This window comes from Ursus arctos, unplaced genomic scaffold, assembly GCF_023065955.2.
Source record: "Ursus arctos isolate Adak ecotype North America unplaced genomic scaffold, UrsArc2.0 scaffold_10, whole genome shotgun sequence".
Taxonomy (NCBI): domain Eukaryota; kingdom Metazoa; phylum Chordata; class Mammalia; order Carnivora; family Ursidae; genus Ursus; species Ursus arctos.
In genome coordinates, this window is record NW_026622764.1 from 9,570,349 (window position 1) to 9,591,630 (window position 21,282).

At 37.0% G+C, this 21,282-nt stretch overlaps 1 protein-coding gene across 1 annotated transcript in view; it reads right to left on the reverse strand.

Annotated features, from left to right (window-relative positions):
* Positions 1-21,282, reverse strand: part of ITGBL1 (integrin subunit beta like 1) — a 201,851-nt gene that overhangs the window by 22,509 nt on the left and 158,060 nt on the right. The window contains exon 8 of the mRNA XM_026493565.4: positions 3,379-3,495. Coding sequence (XP_026349350.1) covers positions 3,379-3,495 — 117 coding nt within the window. The remainder of the gene's footprint in view (positions 1-3,378; positions 3,496-21,282) is intronic.

Genomic DNA, 21,282 nt, shown 5'->3' on the forward strand with positions numbered 1-21,282 from the left:
GGGGGTAATCAGAAGGGGGAATGAAGCATGAGAGACTATGGACTCTGAGAAACAAACTGAGGGCTTCAGAGGGGAGGGGGTGGGGGAATGGGATAGACCGGTGATGGGTAGTAAGGAGGGCACGTATTGCATGGTGCACTGGGTGTTATACGCAACTAATGAATCATCGAACTTTACATCGGAAACCAGGGATGTACTGTATGGTGACTAACATAACATAATAAAAAAAATTAAAAAAAAATACTAGTATCATCCTAACCCCAAATCTCTCAAGGACACTATTCAACTATTGAAGTGAAATTATGCATAAGATATTTTTTTAGGAAAATTCCCAAGACTTTTCCCCTTTACATACTTGAAAAGTATTCAAAGATCTTCGGTCAATAAAATCTTTTTAATAAAATTTAGAATATGAAATTAAATGCATAGGTGATTTTTTAAGAGTTGGTTGCTAAGATTTAAGAAAAAGCACTGAGGGAATGCATCCCATTATAGCGATCAAAGAGGTTATGCATATCCGGCTGCTATCTGTCCGCGGCTGGCAGGGCTGGGCCTTCCTTGAGCACCCAGGAACAGGAGCAACATTCTCCCCAAACTTGAAAACGCCTTTGTCCTCTGATAATTAAGTTCCATGATACCATCTCTATTCGGTAAGATCAACCCCCTAAGAATTAATTTTCATTGTGTGACTAAGGATCTCCCAAATTGTAAGCAAGGCTACAGCAGGAGAATAAGGTGTTGTCTGCATGTCCGTAGCTATCGCCTCATCTACTGTGTTACATCCTGTCTAAGGAAGGGTTGGATTGGATGGTTGGCAAAATCTAGACAGCATTAAAGAGTGAGACCGTGCTGGTGTGTCTGCCGTACCATCCAGAGGAGATACTCAGATCACCGGGCATGAGAGTTGTAATCCTTTGGCAGATGATATTGTGCCCGCCAATACTGTCCGTACTGTTCTGGGGACCTCCACCTGGTGTCGCCCGGAGTTCTCGGCCCCAAGGTCTTGGCCAGCCAGAGAAGCCTGCTCTGAGATCACGTGTGTACCTTTGAGGCATGCTGGGTGTGAGAGGGGAGCTAATGCCTCCTAGAAGCAGTCCTCAATCAACGACTGATGGCTAAATTACGTGCTTTACCCAGGCTCCCAGAGCTTCACCTCCTGTCCTCTGGTGAAGCTCCAGTTGACCAGAGCAGTAATGGGATTGATAGCACAATCATAACTGACTGCCTCCCCTTTTCCGCTCTCCTACCAAAATCTCCTTCACCTTTCCAATAAATGACTTGCATTAAAATCCTTATTTCAGAATCTTACTTCCCACAGAGTTTCTCTACGAAGGGTTCTAGTCTCTGGTATGCTTTTATTTCTCATTGTATATCAAATAACTGGTTTTCTGGTTTATACATTGGTCTTTTACTAGTTTGGCTAGTGGAAATCAGTTCCCCCTGGAGCACAATAACTCTGGGTAGATGGACAAGATACAGACTGTAGACAAGCAGAGTCAAGAATTAGTCTAAAAAAATTATTCCTTTGTGAGATATTCTTCGGTTACCTAGTAAATGTTTGATCTCATCTAGCATGGAACAATACAGATTTGTTGTCATCTTTGAGTTCCTCCCCAGAGAAAGAGAGAGAGATTCACTGGGGGGTAGGGCATATATAATTTAATGGATGTGTAGATGTAACAGGTTTCTATCATATCAACCATTTCAACCAAGATACCAAGGCAGATGGGCGAGGAGACCCATGTGAGGTAGACGCTCCATGAGAGAGATGTGATGGTGCTCTTAAGAGCAAAGACATGTCTGTGGTTCTTCCTAGGTGCCAGGTGGGCTATAGGCATTGCTGTAAGAATTAAATGAGTTGGTAAACATAAAGGCACTTACTGCAAAAAAAGAAAAGAAAAAAAAGGAAAGAAAAGAAAAAAGACTATAATCTACTTAGATATTTGTGGTAACTACCAGTGAAGAAAAAATCCAAACCAGAACGAATAGTGATAAAAAGTCAAAACAGTTTGATGTCACCCTGGGGAAAACTGCAGTACCGAGAAAGATCTGTGAACTGAACGTCAGAGCTCAAATCCTGGGTCTGCCACTTTTTAGTTATGAGACATTAATACCTCCAACCCCACTCCCTGTTCCATCTGTGACCTGAAGAAAGCAGGAGCAATCTCTCAGGGCTGTGGGAGACAGACACCTGACACAAGACCTACTAAAAAAAGGGGGGGGGTCTTTTCCCTTGACTCCCGGAGAAAGGGAAGAAAAAAGCCAGTTTGCTCAAATGGCCAGTGTTTTATAATTGGAGAATGAACAGAGAGATGTGCACGGATGTGAGACAGATGGCGTCCCTGCCTTTCCTAAGTTGGATGTGCATTTTTTATTTTTTACCAATAACAGCACCCAATTACATTACGATCGTCATCTGAAGAGAGAGTCTTTCAGTAGGCTTGCACACCCAGTTCACCGGGACTGAACCGGAGACTGCACGGAGCTGCCGGCGGCATGCATCACCTCGGCCCCAGGAAGTCTCGCGAGACTGAAACAGGAGCATGATGGCAGCCCATCCTCTCGGCTGGATGGAGCTCGGCAGACATTGTCACATTCAGCCTCGGGACTCTTTATTTGTGCTGCCTGACCTCTTTCTGTCTCAATGTCCCTCTGCAGTTTTTGTTCTTGTTTTCTTTCCTGGTAAAACTCCTGTTGGGTCTCTGAGCCATCATAGAAATGGAGTGTCTATTTTTTTGTGATTTTGTAAGTAAATTTTGAGTCTAACCGTACTGCTTTTTTTCACGTTGGTAGGTAATGTGTCCTTCCCCCACTAGTTTTTACTAGCAGAACAATAAACATCATTTTCAACAGCAAGACCTGTCACTATCTTCACAGGACCTAGTATAATCTCAGCAACCTTTTGTCACCAGCATACTGTGTATTTTCACATAGCCCTAAATCAAGGGTCCAAGAAGATAAAGATCATTGCAAACCTAATTATATAATGCTTTTACGTCTAATTGTATATTGCTTTAAGTTTATCTTCTTTTTAACAGAGTTTCCTTTTTCTTTTTTTTAAAGATTTTGATTTGAGAGAGAGCTTAAGCATGAGTGTGGGGGAGGGGCAGAGAGAGAGCGAGAGCGACAGACAGACAGGATCCCAAGCAGACTCCCCACTGAGCGCGAAGCCCAATGCAGGGCTCCATCTTAGGACCCTGAGATCATGACTTGAGCCAAAACCAAGGAACAGAGGTCCAACCAACTGAGCCACCCAGGTGCCCCAGAGTTTCCTTTAGAAGAAGAAGAAGAAGAAGAAGAAGCGGCAGCAACATGAGAAAGGCAGGCCACATGGCTGCAGGTGGGCAGCAGGCGGCGGAGAACGTGAGGAGCACTCACCCCCACAGACGGTGCCGTCCAGGCCTTCACAGCGGCGGTCGTCGCACTCGCACGTCTTGCCGTACACCCTGCGGTCTCCCGGAGGGTAACAGGTGCACTTGCCGCATTCGCATTTACCTGCAAAACGCACAGGGAGAGCACACGGCTTACAGAGTCCCGGAATCGGCTGGGCTTTCCTAGCACACAAGCACACGGTGAAGCCCTTCCACGTGGCGCCTGGTAATAGCTCGGCAAATAACTTTTCTTACCTGCCTCCGGTAAGCTGAACACCAAGCACAAGAGCCACGGAGGCTGGCGGAGCGGGGGAGAAGAGGGGGGCTGGAGTGACACTTGTTTCATTCATTTCTGAAGACTAATTCAGTTACGAAACCCTCTGGGTATTTCATATTTAACTTCGGGTGATACCAAATTGTATATATTTTGACATAATTGAGTATAATGTCATTTTAAAAATATTTTTATATATTTGTATTTTGGATCTATCTGCCACATAAGAAAAAAATGCTCATAGGTACATTTCAAGGCAATGTTTTATGACTATAGGTGCCAATTTTATAATTTATAGAACTAATTTTACCATGGAATGCATATCAAAGTGCATGGCCTAAATGCCTTTATTATTCTTGACTTAAAAATTTAAAGTATTAACATTTTTTTGAATGAGTTTGGTTCACAATTTGGGAATTCCTTAACTATTACCATTATGGCTGTCATCATTATTTCTTGGGCTGTAACTCTGTGCCAAACACTATAATTCTTTCAATTCCATCATTTTGTTTTCACCGTTCCACTCACTGACTAGCATTATCATTATCATTTTACGAAACAGGAAACAGAGACATACCGAGGCCAAGTTCCTTTCCATGGTGAACCGGCTCATAAGGAATAGATTCAAGAATTTACATCCATCCTCATTAACCTTAAAGTTTGTGCACCTAACCATGAATGCAGACTGCATCTTAACATACCCAACATGGCACCACGAGGCTATGAGAAAGAAAATTCCTTTTGCCTGAGGAATTGGCGCTGTCTTGGCAGACATTCATCTGGGTGACTACCCTGAGACATCTGTTACTCTCTGTCATTAGCCCAACCATCATAATTACACACCCACTGAAATGATCATAAGATGCCTCGGGGCTGACCCTGCAATGTTGTTAGTCATTCTGGTGCTGCATTTGTATCTTGTTAAAGAAATTCTGAGTTGGTAGATGATGGAAGAAAGGAAAATTAGTATTTAGAATCATATAATTTCAGAGCTGTAATTAAAGATAATCTAATGCAGTGATTCATAATCTTTTCTGGCAGAAGTGGTAGGGTCACTGTCCCTTTGAGAATCTGGTGAAAGATATTGCAATAGATAGTGTGGTTCTGGCTGCTCTTCAGCTGGTCTCTCTTCCCACTTGGAGACAGGCCCAAGTTCGGCAGGAGGCAGAGTCCCTCTCCTTCCCCGGTGATACTCCCTCTTCCTATACCTTGGTGGACAGAGGAGGGACCCAGCAGACACTCTTGGCCAGGGCTTTGCTTCTTGAGGGTGAAAGCAAAGACACAGGGTTTATGGCAGAGGAGCAAGAGCAGTGAGAGTCCAGGAGCGGAGGAGCTCGGCACACAGTCAAAGGTAATGGCAGCAGGGGCGAGTGTTAGCAGGGCCTGGCTGCTCCGGGTGCCACATGACCTGGTTGTCCATGCTTGCTCTCTGCATCTAGACCCTTCTCATAAAATCCTTCTTTATCCCAGTTAATGAAGTTGGTCTCTGTTGTTCACAGACAAGAAGTCTAACTGGTAGACCTCAGATCTCTCCTTGGAAAAATATGCCAGCACACATTTATTTTTTGTAAAATGTCAGGAGGATCCATGACTTCCCACAGTGTATTTAATAGAAAAGGAAACCCAACCAAGCTGAGGCTGACTGATCTAAGGCCAGAGAGGTAGACAGTAGCAACTTTGGTGCTGGAACCCATTTTTCTGAGCCCCAGTGACCTTCTGGTGTCCATAAACATACTCACCCTCATCATGGTGTGTGTGTGTGTGTGTGTGTGTGTGTGTGTGTGAATGACAACAAAAATCCAGACTGTGGAGACACAGAGACTAACTATGCACCATGAGCAGTGCAACCATGTATAGTTAACTAGTCCTTCATGGACAGATATGGGAAACATCAACCACAATATTTGTAAGAGGGAATGCAGTCCTAGTTATCAAGTCAACATAGATTTTTAAGTTTGAGGGTGTATGTGTTTATGGTGACAATTTTACTAACATTTTAAGGCATTCAGGAATTTTCCTGGATATGCATTATTGGTTTCTGTGCCTTGGAAAAGATGGTCCAAATACCAGCACATGGGGTCACCTAGGTGGTGCAGTCAGTTAAGTGTCCGACTCTTGATTTCAGCTCAGGTCATGATCTCAGGGTTGTGAGATCAAGCCCCACGTTGGGCTCTGTGCTGGGCGTGGAGCCTGCTTGGGATTCTCGCTCTCCCTCTGTCCCTCCCAGCTGCTTACTCTCATGCTCTCTCTCACCTTCTAATAAATAAATAAATAAATAAATAAATAAATAAATAAATAAAGGGCGGCATATGTGTTCAGATATCTACATTTCATTGTTTTCATCATGGATAATTTGTCTTGTGTTTCTTCTATAAAGTTAGATCGCAAGGTGTTCATATTTGGTCCTAGGTCCATTTTTTCCCCATAGTAAATTGTAATTCATGTATCTTTTTCAAATATCAGTGTATAATTAACCACTTTGCAATTTGGGGTGTTTTTTTGTTTTTGGGGGGTTTTTTTGGTCATGTATCCATTGGAGTTTTAAAAAGCTATATTAAGGGGCGCCTGGGTGGCACAGTCGTTAAGCGTCTGCCTTCGGCTCAGGGCGTGATCCCGGCATTCTGGGATTGAGCCCCACATCAGGCTCCTCCACTGGGAGCCTGCTTCTTCCTCTCCCACTCCCCCTGTTTGTGTTCCCTCTCTCGCTGGCTGTCTCTATCTCTGTCAAATAAATAAATAAAATCTTTAAAAAAAATAAAAAATAAAAAATAAAAAAGCTATATTAAGCCAACAACTAGCTGAATTACTTTATAGATACAGCTCTAATACAGGTTATAGGCTATAGTAGCTCCATACAGAAAGAAAAAAAATCATAAATCAAGACAGACTAATGTATTATGTTTAGAAAGGTAAAGAAGAGTAAACTGTTCAGGCAGTCCACAGTTTAAAGAGCATTAGTTTGCTGTCTTAGTTCACAACTTTAGTCTAGTCACTACCAAGACATGTACTTTCCCAGTAAATTTCTACTCATCTTTCAAGATCCAAAGTAAATTTCACCAAATCCGTGAGGCTTGCACCCTCCTACTCGGCAGAATCAACTGCCTTCTCATGTGTCCTCATGATGTTTGGATCAGTATTTATTGAACAGATGCACTAAACAATAACCGTACGTGAATGGTTTAGTAATAATATTCCCACAACACATGAGCTTTAATGGTAGAACTCGAATTTAGAACTGGATGTCTCCGCCAGAATACACACACCTTTCCAATTGCCAGAAAGCCTTCATTTGTGTTTCTCACAGTTACATCAATAAAATCTGTCCCACAGCAAGCTCATCATCTTTATTTATAGATGTACTTCTCTTCCTATGTCCTGTTATCAGGAGAAGGTCACCGTCATTTGATCTGTCACCAAATCTTAAAAACACCTGATGACATAGTTGATTCCTTCCTTCTTTTAATGAACTATTCTTCTTCCAATTTGAAATTTCATGAGATCCACTTTTTTAAAATTTAAATTCAATGAATTAACATACAATGTATTCTAAGTTTCAGGTGTAGAGTTCAATGATTCATCAGCCTTATATAACACCCAGTGCTCATCACATCACGTGCCCTCCTTAATGTCCATCACCCAGTTACCCCATCCCATCTCTCCCCAAGATCCACTTTCTTAAAACATGTCTGTGATTATGTAATTGCCTTTCATGTGATAGTCCCACATAGACCTTCAAGGCAGAGATCAAGCTCCCCGACAGAGTCTCAGAGACTTTGCTTTTTATTCCACTTCTTCTCTCCGCTGTGAGTTCTACCACTTTCTACAATCCGACCCACTGTTCAACAGCCAGCTCAGATCTCCTCTCCTCTATGAAACCTTCCTTGTCATCCCTATTCGGTTACCTGGAACACTTGTTCTTTCTTTCTGATCTCACAGTAATTTGTTCACACCACTAGATCACTGAATGCAAACCTTATACTGGATAAGTACATGCTTGAATCTGACCGCAAATACTGAACTCTTTGTCATCCAGGCTGACAGTGAGATTTGTGTCCTGTTGGCAGCCAGCAAAGTTCTCTGTTGATGGAGTAGGAAACACTGACATACGGATTTATCGTTGCTTTTTTTTTTTTAAATAAGAAATTGAATCCAATCTCTTTTCTTTATTTGCTAAATATTATTATTTCTGTGACTGTTTTAGTGTTGTGAGCTATAAATGTGGCTTCTCAAATGACTGTCAATATTCACATAAGAATGAAGGCTAATGGAAGTTTGCATGTCTGGCCTAATAAGTGCCATTTTATTTAACAAATTGAGAGGAAAATCTAAAGAAAGATATACTCAAAGAAATACAAATGAGACAAGTAATTTTTGAAAAGATAATTCAGGAACAGATGGAAAGGATAGAAATAAATATCTAAGAAATTACTTCAGTCAACATCATCAGTATCATCCAACCAAAACTTTCATGAACTTTATACTGAGTCTGTACATTCCTATTAAATTTTTAAAAAGCAGATAATCTTTAAGCACACACAAAAAGTCAGTCCAATGACATCATTTTGTAAGGGACTGCAATCCCTATGATTTTAAGGCTTATACATTAGCAAAGAGTCATGAGCCAAGGCAGATACCTAGAAGTTCTGATTTAAAAAGATTTTACTTTAATGTTTCAAATTTGACACTTTCATAAAATACAGAAAATCTCTAAGTCAAGAGTGACAAAGTGCAGTATATAGTGCTATGTACAACTAGTCATTTTAGCAAATAAAATATACCTCACTTTAAATATCACTTTTAATTTAAACTTTCTTACACTCACTAAAAGAGCTAAACATCTTCCAAACATGTGCATATGTTTGCCTTGGAGTACAATTTTCTGTAAGTACCAGGTTACAATTTAAAACCCTAATGCACTTACTCCAAAATATTTCTCATATGAAATTCAGCAAATATGAAGAATCTGTTTTGTGCGAAGCACTTGATTAGATATGGGAGTAGAAGTCTAAACAAAAGTTATGTAAGTCTGTAATTTCTGCTATCCCATATGGCTTATTTCATTTCACTAGGTATCAACCCCAGATAAAAGTGTTGGAGAATGATATTTCCAAATATCACACACTTAATTGTTTTCAGCATTATTGGCAAAATTTACTATTCTTGTTATGAAACTGAAAGGTCAAACATTTTTAATATTTGTTTTAATAGAAAATTCATATGGTCCATAGACATTTGAAAAGATACTTCCTTCTTAATCATATGGGAAATGCAAACTAAAACCATAATGACATTCCATCCCCAACCAATCAGATTAGCAAACATTTAAGAACTGACCATAACAAGTTTTGGAAATGGTCTGGAAACACAGGGGATATATTTTACAACTGGTGGAAATATAAATTGGTAGCATATTTTGGAATCCTGCTTAGCATTATCTAGTAAAGTCAATATGCATAATCTATGAACCAGCAATTCAATTCTTGGTCATATTCGCTGGAGAAAAGTATACTTGTTTGTACTGGGAGATGTTCCAGAACAATCATAACAATGCTATTCCTAATAGTCTCAAAAGGGACTCAAATGTTCTTCAATAGCAGAATATATAAATCTCAGTTATATTCTTAAGTGGAGCACTACATTAGAGTGAAGGGAGCACTTGCCACATCATACCTAAATCTTCAGAACATAATATAGAGTGCAAGAAGTCAGCCACAAAATGACACATATTGTTTGAAATATTTCAAAACAGACAAGTCTAAACACCATAGTGTTTGGGAATATATATGTAGTTGCAAAACTTTAAAGAAAGGCATAGAACACCTTCAAAGTGAGAATAATGGTTATCTTTTCAGAGGAGGGTGTATGTGGTCATTGAGGAGGGGCAAGTGGGAGCTCTTGGGATCCTGGAATTATGCTACTTTTGCACCTGGGTGAAGGTTTGGTGTGTGATTACTTTACAATGATTCATAATGTTATAATTAATATGGTATATACTTTCCTGGGCATACTGGATTATTCATGAAACAAGGTTGTATAACCAGTGAGCTATGTTGCAAAAAAAAAAAAAAAATCAGTCCCTTTACTTAACTCATTCATTACAACTAAATAAACTGCTAATGTACTGAACATTTAAATGTAAAAGTTTAAAACATAAAATACTGGACAGGAATGTAGGTGGGAATTTTCATAACCTTCGGGTAGGAAAGCATTCAAACATGACAATGAACCAGAAACATAAAAAAAAATCAACAAGTTTGACCATAAACAATAATTAAAAACAAAACAATATTTAAAACAAAAAATAATGTAAGCAAGACTGACACATAAATAATAAACTGAGACAAAATATTTGCACAAATAAAACAGATAATAAGAAATGACTATATATATAAGCTCATATATAAATAACCAATAATGTACACCCACAAGAAAAATAGACCAAGGACAAAAAAGGATCATTCACAATAGAAATAATACACAATGACCATTATCAATAGTAAATTATTTATATCACTTAGTAAATCTCATGGAAATAAACTGCAAATTTAAAATAATTATACTTTGAAGGAGAGTCACCTGGTTCACTAAAATACTTGAAAATTCTGAAATTTTTAAGTTGATAAGGTTTTACCTGATATAGCCTAGAGAAACCCTCATTTATGGTGTTTTGGGTTTTGCTTACAAGATGCTTCAAGGTATATGCAAATAAAATAACGTTATTTTAATACTAAGAAGTGGGACTAAGTAGGACTGTCATGCTACATACAGGGTAACTCTGTACTACTAAATTATAAGATGAAATAAAAGAACAGCTTGATACCTTTATAAAGGTAGATTGCCTCATTTACATTTTTAGCAAATGAAAGATGAAAACGAATGAAATCTGGCCATTTGCAATCATGCAGATAGAGCTACAGTGTATTATGCTAAGCGAAATAAACCAGTCAGAGAAAGACAAATACCATGATTTCATCATATGTGAAATTGAAGAAACAAAACAAATGAAAATAGGGGGGAAAAAGAGAGGGAGGCAAACTGTAAAAGAGACTCCTAACTATAGAGACTGAGGGTTGCTGGAGGGACAGTTGGGGGGGGGGATGGGCTAGGGTGACGCGTATTAAAGAGGACACTTATTGTGATGGACACTGGGTGTCGTATGTAGGTGATGAATCACTATATTGTATACCTGAAACTAATATTGCACTCTATGTCAACTAACTGGAATTTAAATAAAAAATTTGAAACAAAACCCCCAGCCTTATTGATTAATTTCACTAGTTTTTATCCTTATTAACTGCCAGAGCACAGTTATGGTAGAAACATACTTTTAATTATTTCATAAAATTGGAGAGTGTTAGAGATGGAAAATCATGGAGGACGATCAAATCCAACTAGCCCTACAATTTATGGATGAGGAAAATGAACTCTGGGAGTGAGATATCATGTGACTTTCTTCAGGTCACACAATGAAAAGGGATCCACAGGTCATCTCTCAAGGTCACAGAATGAGTGAGGGGATGGAAAGGTTAACTCGTTCCTCCGTCATTTCTAGAACTATCGTTGATTATACTTTTTAATAGTTAGGGATGCTTGGGTGACTCCTAATGAAAATGGAGCGGTATCTGTAAGCATTACCTGAAGAAAAGGTAGTCATCTCTTGTACAAGCTAGTTTTCCAAAAACTAATATAAGGCTAATGATGGAAAATTGTGAAGATGAAGGTGACATTTGTTTTTCAGGCTATATATCTCTTCCTCCTTTCCTTCTTTCTTCCCCTCCTATTCCTCCTCTAGTCCTTTGTCCCCCAACCAACCTCCCCCACCCCTCTCTCTCATACATACACACACACACACATACACACCATACTTGTTCCCTCCCTCTTTCTTCGGGGTATTTCTTTTCTTCTTGGATTCCTTTTCTTACACAATCTTAAACGTAACAAATCTCTCAGTCTTTAGACCTTGCCTTCTCCTTCTATCATTCTCTTCAAACTTTCCTTTTTAAGGTGTCATCTCCACAGGGCACAGCCTTCAAATCATCAGGGACTAGTTACTATATGCTAGATGAGGAGATACTAAGATAAACAAGACAGATGCTATCTCTAATTTCATGGATTAACAGTTAGGGAAGAGTCCCTTCATGAACGAATCGGGTAAATCCATACTTCATTAGGTGTTAATGACCAATTGAATCTTCTCCATCACCACTAGTAATACGCTTGTGCATTTGTGAAGGGGTACGAACATGGAATTTTCAGATACCACGTGGTAGATGTATGGACTAGACTGAAAACATCTCCAGAAACCATAACTGAAAACACAGCACACAGCCACACACACAAATCATTTCCCATTTGAGGGGTTTAGGTGGAGACTGATTCTCACCTCCTTCAAACTACACCACATAGAATCCACATGTTCTTGCTCAAGAATAGATGCAACTGGGCTCATCAGCCTCGAATATCTGCATCAATGTCATCACCCCCTCATTCACTCAACAGACACATTTTGAATATCAACTATGGATTAAGGATTATGTTAGATACTGAAGATACAAAATTAAGGACATTTAAAAACTTTTAACAGTGGGGAGAATAAAGGAAAACACAGGAGCACACACACCTGGCAGGGTTAGAAAAAGTTCCTGGTAAAGGTGACCTGGGAATGAGTCTCAAAGTGTTTGTTAAATGTCAGTAAGGTAAAGAGAAAGGGAAATACATTTTATGGCACTGATACAACTAAAAGCATGGGCTCTGACATTAAATAAATCTAGATTCTAATCTTGGGATGTCCACTCTTAAATGTAATTCCTTGGAAGACCAAGTTAAACCTAATTTGTCATGGCTGTGTGATGGGAATAGTAATAAAACTGATGACAAGGTTATTGTAAAGGCTAAGTGTTGTAATGCATATAAAGTACATAGGACAGGGCCTGTTATATGGTTAGTGCCCAATAAACAATAGATACTATTTACATTTTTACAATAGAAAATATGTTGGGAGGCTTGCATCTCAATTACTCACATAAAATCTGTTCCTTTCCTATTCCATTTCTCTAGACAAACAAACAAACACCTGTATTTCCTGATCCAGAGTGAGATTAACTAGGAAGAGCACTGTATTATCGGATGCACCTGCCGGTGTGGTTAAGAGCAGGCGCACTCTCTATGACCTTATTTTCTTTCACTTTTTAAAATGATAAAAACCACACTTGCAGTGCACGCTCAATAGCTAGATAGTAATTAGAGGCTCACATAAAACAGAAGAGAGATTAGCACTTTACTAACACAGTCCTCTTTTGCCTAAAATAATAGGTTTACCATAGCAACCTGATTGCACTAGAAAAACTCCTGCCAAATGCATCCTAAGTTCTCCTGAAATTTCTATGAGAAGGAATTAAACACTTGAGAACTATAATATTCTGTACCATTTCATCTAAGTACAAATATTTTTGTGTGTGAGAATGAAGTAATCTTCCATCAGACATTTGAAAGTGAAGAGGCACCTTTCACCTCCCATTTCAAAATGGGTGCTGAGGCTTCTTATAATTCAAGCCACATTGACATCACAATTACCAGCCAAGGAAGAGTTGTTCATGACTTTTAGAAACATGGATAAATGTCAATTCTTGTTTGTACTTTCTTTGTACACAAGGATTAAAGTAATCAGTCATGGACTATGTGAGGAAAGAAGACATTTAAGCAAACATAGCACTAATATAATTTTCTGTTGTCTGCCCTACAGTGTCTAAAACTGAAAATGGGAAATTGGTATACCAGGTGTCACTTTTCTCTAAGGATTTTCCAATATATTGAACAAAGTGTCTCAGAGGCTGTCTATAGACCTCTAAATTAGATTATCTCATTATTTCAACCTTAAGATCATTTCTAAAATAACAGTTACTCAAGATTCATTTTTTTCTAACAAATACCTATAAGTTAGGGAGCAATATCACACTCATTTGCCAGAAACCAAGCAACAGGTCTAAGGTTAAAAAGTCAGTCAATGAGTGAAGTTAGGAAATGTGCTACTTAAGTAATTGATTAGCGTGTCCCATCATGAAGTGGTCAATATCAATTAAAACAAGAATCTCTTTCTTCCTGGCTGATGAACCCATTAACTAGACAATGGACAGTATCTTGTTTCAGAAACAAGATTTAGGGATTCTGCAAACATAAATGCTATCACATTCAAGCCTATTCTTGGTATTGACTTTAATTATTCCGTGCCAGGTCATACATAAACACATGCAACTATAATTCACCATGAAAGACTCTTTGGGGAAAATGCCTTAAGACAGTCACAGGCAACAAATGCCATTCACCAGTACATGTGCTGTGGCTGACAGAATCGGAGAAATGTTTTTATGGAAAGTCTTTTGAAAATAAACTTTATTTGGGCAATGGAAGGGTAGCATAGAATCAGGCCATAGTCACTTTGAAATTCTTGGTTTTTGTCACTCTCAAAAAAAAAAAAACAAAAGTACTTCCTTAATACACTTTTCAGGAGTGCTAATTAAATTGATTTGAAATAAGTGTGAAATTTCTTCCCACATCAGGTATAATTAGGAAATTTGTTCAGCAATTTGAACAATGAGATCCATATCACAAAACATAATACATTTTCCATCAACAAGGTAGGCTTTTAAAATTAAGAAAAAATAAACCAAAAAGAAATATTTTCTACTGATAACTTAGTTTGTATTTTTTTTAAGGTTTTATTTTTTTATTTGAGAGAGACAAAGCAAGAGAAAGCATAAGCTGGGGGAGAGGAAGATGGAAAGGCAAACTCCCCTCTGAGCAGGGAGTCTGATGCGGGGCTGGATCCCAGGACCCTGAGATCATGACCTGAGCCAAAGGGAGATGCTTAACTGACTGAGCCACCCAGGTCCCCCAGTTTGTATTATTTTTTGCTTCTATATTTAATAATATTGATTTCTGCGAGTCCTAAAACATTAGAGAAAACGTTGTGTATACGTATAAGTGTATACATATATGAAGATGTGTATGTAAAGTACATTTAAATTTGAAGGTGACAGAACTCCATGTGAGCAATTTATCCTCAAATGGTTCATGTAAAAAAGCTCTTCACACTATTCCGAAGTCTTCTAAGTTTGAAATTATTTAAAAATAAAAATATTTAAAAATTTAAAAATATGTAAGTAAAACTCTAGACATAATGTATCTATGTAGCTAAATTTAAAAAAAATAAAGTCTTATCAATAATTATGCATATACCTGCCCACGTGTTTTACATTCAGTTTTGGGAAATATTCTTTAACATCATATTCAGGATTTCAGCCAATTTATTCAATAAAGCAGTGTCAAACATATGCAGAGCCTGGGAACTGCACAGCCAAAAATGTCAGAAATTCAATAAACTTAAAATTTATAAAAATAGTAAACTTCCTTTAACTTTGGTATTTTACAGCACAGTTAGCATAATCAGGATTAATAGGTAAGAGTAGCAGGGAAACAGGGCTTAATATAATGTAATAAATAACATCCTACCCGTCAGAGTAGTCCATAATGGAATGCACTACCATGGCAAGGTGTAAGCTCTCGAAGAAGGGAATCTTTGATAAGAGTTAAGAGTTTGTGCTCTGGACTCAGAAAGACCTGAGACAGAATTTAATACTGACCACTTATATGCTCTATAATCTAGGGAATAGCTTAACCTATTGATTTAAAAATTTTCAAAATTGGGAATACCTACTTAATAATTTTCTCTAAAGATATGGAAATAGAATGCTATTTGTTAAGTATTACTAATAGTTTGAATTTCCTAAGTACTACTATATTTGTTTGTGGCACAGTGTTTCCACAAATAGACCCACATACATTATGTTATATATTTCTTATATAATTGGAAATAGTATTTCATTTTTCACTGCTAATATGTTTCTACCTCAGTATGAAATTCCACTTTCTTTTTTTTTTCCCTGCCAACAATATATCTCAGATAACTCATGGTTTCTATATTAAGTAATGCTACTTCTTTAAAAGGTATTTTGTATTGACATTAGTTTTCAACAAACTTCTATTGCACCTGAAATTCTTATCTCCATTTTGTCTCTAGCCTCAGCGATAATTATTCACTAGCAAAAATTCAATATATGAGATTAAGTCAAAGGCTGCCAAGACAGCCTGATTTAACTGGCCAAAATCCTAAAGAAAAAGACCATAGGGAAATAAGTTCTAACTTCTATGCAAACAACCCCCTTCCTGCATTTGTCACCTTTGACCTGAAACTTTTTAAGGCAAGAAGAAAGCAACATCTAAAAGATGAATAAACTAAATAGAGCTCTTGAATTTTCATCTAACTAGAAAAATAGTAATTGGGATTCAGGGACCTTGAAAGAGGGCATTGATAAACATCACATAGATGTCCCAAGTTTTCACTTTAGAAGTCATTTCCATCTCTAATTGGACTGAGGTTATCTAACTGCCTTTGCACGTCTGCCAGAAAAAAAAAAAAAAAAAACTCTGCAAGAAGGACAATATCACTCACAAAATTCTACCAATTTTATTAAACTGTATTTATGCTTAATAACAACAAAAAATAACAAGTATGTCAAGAGACAGGGCAGAAGGACCAGAAATCAAAAAGAAAAAATAGACAACAGAAAGAGATCCAAAAATGATAGAGGTGACTAACCTGGAATTGTCAGTAATGGACTTTAAAATAACTATGATTAATATATTCAAAAAATTATATTACTAAATGGAGAAAATCACCAGAAAATTATATGTAAAAAAATAAATGGAAATTCTGAATTAAAAAATATAGTAAATGAAATTAAAACCTGAATAAAGATATTCAGTGGTAGATTAGACACAGAAGAAGAGAGGATTAGTAAACTGGAAGTAGGTCAGTAGAAAATACCCAGACTGAAGCATAGAAAACAAAAAGAATGAGCAAAAAAGAGCATAAGAGACCTACTGAACAGGAAATAATCTCTCATGCATCTAATTGGTTCCCAGAAAGAAAAGACATAATGAGGCGGAAGTAATATTTTAAGAAATAATAGCACAGTTATGGGCTGAATTGTGTTGCCCCAAAGTTCACATGTTGAATTCCTAATCCCCAGCTCTGAATGTGACTACATTTGGAGACAGAGTCTTTAAAGAGGTAATTAAGGTTAAATGAGGTCATTCAAGTGAGATTTTATAAAAGAGAAGATTAGAACAGACACACCAAGGGAAGATCATGTGTAGACACAGAAAATATGCTCATGTACAAGCTGAGGAGAGAGGCCCTCAGAAGAAAGCAACTCCGATGATACTTTGATCTTGGACTTAGAGACAGACTCTGAGGAAATAAATTTCTGTCATTTAAGCCACCCACATGGTAGCACTTTGTTATGGCAGCCCTAGTAGACTAATATAAGTGCCCAAAGAAATTGAGCTACAGATTCAAGAAACTTCATGAAGCTTAAGGAGAATAAACATAAAGAAAGCCACAAACCTTAGGTGAGACACAGCATAGTCAGTTGCTGAAAGCCAAAGAGAAAGTCTTAAAAGTAGTCAGAGATAAAAAGATGCATTACCTTAAAAAAAAAAAAAAAAAAAAAGGCAAGAAGACTGACAATTGAAAAACCAAAATAAAATGCTTAAGCCAGTTGGAAATGGAATGACATCTCTAAAATTCTGAAAGAAACTGTCAAATTACAGGGGCACCTGGGTGGCTCAGTCATTGAGCGTCTGCTGTTGGCTCAGGTCATGATCCCAGGATCCTGGGATCAAGACCTGTGTTGGAATCCCCTCTCCGTGGAGAGCCTGCTTCTCCCTCTCCCACTCCCCCTGCTTGTGTTCTCTCTATCGCTGCCTCTCTCTGTCAAAAAAATAAAATCTTTAAAAAAAAGAAAGAAAGAAAGAAAGAAAGAAAGAAAGAAAGAAAGAAACTGTCAAATTATAATTCTATGCCTAACAAAAATATCCTTCCAATTTGATTACGAAATGAGAACACTTCCAGACTAACAAAAATTAAAAGAAGTCATGACCAGATGAGACTTATCAATCAGAAGAAATATTAAAGAAAAAAGTTCCCCACACACAAGGAAAATGATCCACACTACAATAAAGAAATGAAAAATAAAAAATAAATACAGGGTAAATATAAATGAAAAAAGTCTATAGAATTAAAATAATGTCTCGTAAAGGTCAAGGTCTAGAATTTAAATTTCATGATGCTAGAATAATCTTGACAACAAAAATCACACAAGGACATTATAGGAAAAGGATGTTACAAATCAATCTCTCTCATAAACTTTGAATTCAGCCATTTTCGAAAAGATTCCTATCCAAATGGGTTTAATCTAGGATTAAAGACTTAGTTTAACATTTAAAAGTCAATCAAAATATTTCATCACCTTAATAGAAAAAACATTATCATCTAAATAGATGCATATTAAATATTTGTTAATATTCAAAACTCGTACACGCAAAAAAAAATAAGGGAGTAAAAGGTAATTTCTTATTTTGATGATAGTCTAAAATATATCTGTAGCTAACATAACATTTAGAAGTAAAATATTGAAAACATTTTCCTGAAGATTGGGAGCAAGACAAGAATGTCCACTATTTCTATTTCTAATCAATATCATACAGACATGTTATATAGTGCTCTAAGGTAAGAAAAATAATTAAAAAGCATAAAGAGAGGATGAAATAACACTGTCACTATTCAAATAGGGCACGATTATATTAGTAGAAAATTTTTAAAAACTACATATAAGCCATTAAAATTAGGAAGTAAATTTATCAAGGTCAGAAGACACAAGTGGTTAATATTTAAAACTTTAGTTGCATTTTAATATAGCAGGAACAAACACTTGGGACCTGAAATTTCTTTAAGGGTTTAATTTTTAATAACATAAAAAACAGAAAATAGGAATACTTGCGAAAGATGTCAAGACCTCTACACTGAAAACTATAAACTACCAGGTGAAATTAAAGAATATATAAATAGGAGGAATGACATGCCACGTTAATAAATTAGGACCTTAGTAGTGTTAATTCTCCAACAATTGATGTATAGATTTAATGCACCCCAAAGTATTCAGGTATCATTAATGGTTTATAAATGCAAAGGGATGAATACAGCCAAAGCATCGTTGTAGAAGAAAAATGGGTGGAGAAATTTACAATACCGGATTTTAAGCCATATTATAAAGCTATAGTATTTAAGAGCATATTGCTGATGAAGAAAAGATTAGATAAGTAGACAAATGGAACAAAATTAAAACACTGGAAAGAGACCTATAAAATATAAGGCCACCTGATTTATGACAGAGGTGATATTACAGTGTAGTTTGGAAAGGTTGATTTTTCAATAAAGGGTTTTATCTAGCCCGGATTAGTCACTTAGGCTTTTCACAAATTCAGTTGCTTGTCTCTATGCAAAGCTATTAGACTAAATGATCTCTAAGGTGTCTCAGGTTTAACTATAGAATTTCACTCACAAACCTTCAACAATTGTAGGTATCAGTCCTGTTTTCCGGTTAAATGTTCCAAACATGTCTGGTCAGGCTGCATAATTTCTTAGACTCTAATGGCAGTTACCACGGTATTACTTGCATTTTTTTCTCTAAGAATATTACTATGCAATGCACATAGGAACAATCATATGAACTCATTCAACTTATATTTAGATATTAAAATTGTTGCCCTCCATCACAAATAGAAAGCCAACTGCTTGTGACTCCCTTTAATTCAATTTCTTTTCTAGAGAAAGTAAGATAGAGAAAAACTTTCTACCATTGGCTATGAAGTAAAAGTAGTTAAGCATAGAAGCACAATTCCAACTGATGGCATTTACTGGGTCCATAAATGATCCAGATCTATGGAAATACAGGATTTCTCAAATTATGCCCTAATGATTATTGTCTGTAAAGGCAAAAAAAAAAAAAATGTGGTTAAAAGTCATGGAAACAGTTCAGAGACTGTGGGAAGGCACAAGAAAAAAATTGCTTGACCATCTTTTTCACTCTTTCAAGATAATTAAATACTTGGTCATAGGAGAGCCCATAGAATTTTCCACAGCTAAACTTGGCTGTCTAGAAAAATTGCATGATGGCCAAACAAATGAGGGTGCTCTATGTTCCTGGGACTCTACCAAATAAATGGACTCACTTGATTTTGATAAGAATATCAAAGGGGTAGTGTACAGATGGTGTGGAGGAAGAGAGGGAAATATGCTTTTAATTAAGGGAAGGGGAAGAGAAGGAGGGCTTTGAAAAAAAAAAAAGAACCTTCAAATTACATGTGATTACCTGTTTAGATTGGCAATGGAAAAAAAAATATCAGAAAATAAAGTCATTTGAAATGCAGGTCATTCATGCAAGCCTTCACATCTCCCTGACCTAGAAAACGTAGGATAAATAGTCATTTGTTTGGAATAGAAACTGAGCTTACTTTGAATCCCTTCATATTATGAGTTAAACCAAGCTTATGTGTCTCTCTCATTCAAATCTTCAATAAAATCAAAGAAGTGAATACAGGATAATAAAAACAAAACAAAACAAAATCACATGTAATTGCTAATTGTCAAAAACATTCATGCCATTGTTTGAAAGCGATGTCTCCCTTGAAGTAACAGGAAATTGCAATATCAGCTCTGCAGTGAAATGACTTTTGCTTTCACCTGATGTATCAAAAGAAACAGACTTTTCAATCAGTCCTAGCAATAATAGTTAACATCGCTATTGCTAAAGCTATTCAGGGAATGAAACGAGGTAATAAAAGAGAACAAATAAAGCCTAAGCGATTAGATGCTTTAAACAATGATACATCTCACAAAAAGCAGTGCTGGAGGAACCCTGATTACTTCTGTCTTGAGTCATCTTTGGCTTCAATACATCTGATTGCCTGAGAGTCCAAATAATTGATTGCTTGCCCATGATGTGTTATGTAATGAGATATTGCATTAATTCCACTGGAAAATTTAATTTGCATATCCCTTTTTTCTTTTGCAGGAAAATGACAACTGCTTTGTGGGAAGGATACTTAATACACATTCAAAACTTATTCTCTTCCAAATCTAGTTTCTTGTTTCTCCTCCATTCAGTTTTCAATTTTATTTATTTTTTGGTGGGGAGGTGTGATTTTAAATGAGATTTTTATTTTATTATTCTTATTTATTTATTTATTTATTTATTTATTTATTTATTAAAAGATTTTATTTATTTATTTGACAGAGATAGAGACAGCCAGAGAGAGAGGGAACACAAGCAGGGGGAGTGGGAGAGGAAGAAGCAGGCTCATAGCGGAGGAGCCTGATGTGGGGCTTGATCCCATAACGCCGGGATCACGCCCTGAGCCGAAGGCAGACGCTTAACCGCTGTGCCACCCAGGCACCCCTTAAATGAGATTTTTAAAATTAATTTTCACTTTCTGAAATTTTGAAATATATTACAATGAAGTACACAGTATATAGCTTAGTTTCCAGCCATATGAACAGCAAATCATATATGGTACCTATAACAGAGTATTCTATTGCTGGGCTTGTGGGAAGTTATGTAATTTTCCAAGAAACCCAAAAGAAACCCAAAACCCGAAAACCCAAAAAACAAGTATCAGTGCTTTAAGCAACAAACGTAGAGAAGTTGAACTTGAGATTCCTTGAGTAATACAGAAATG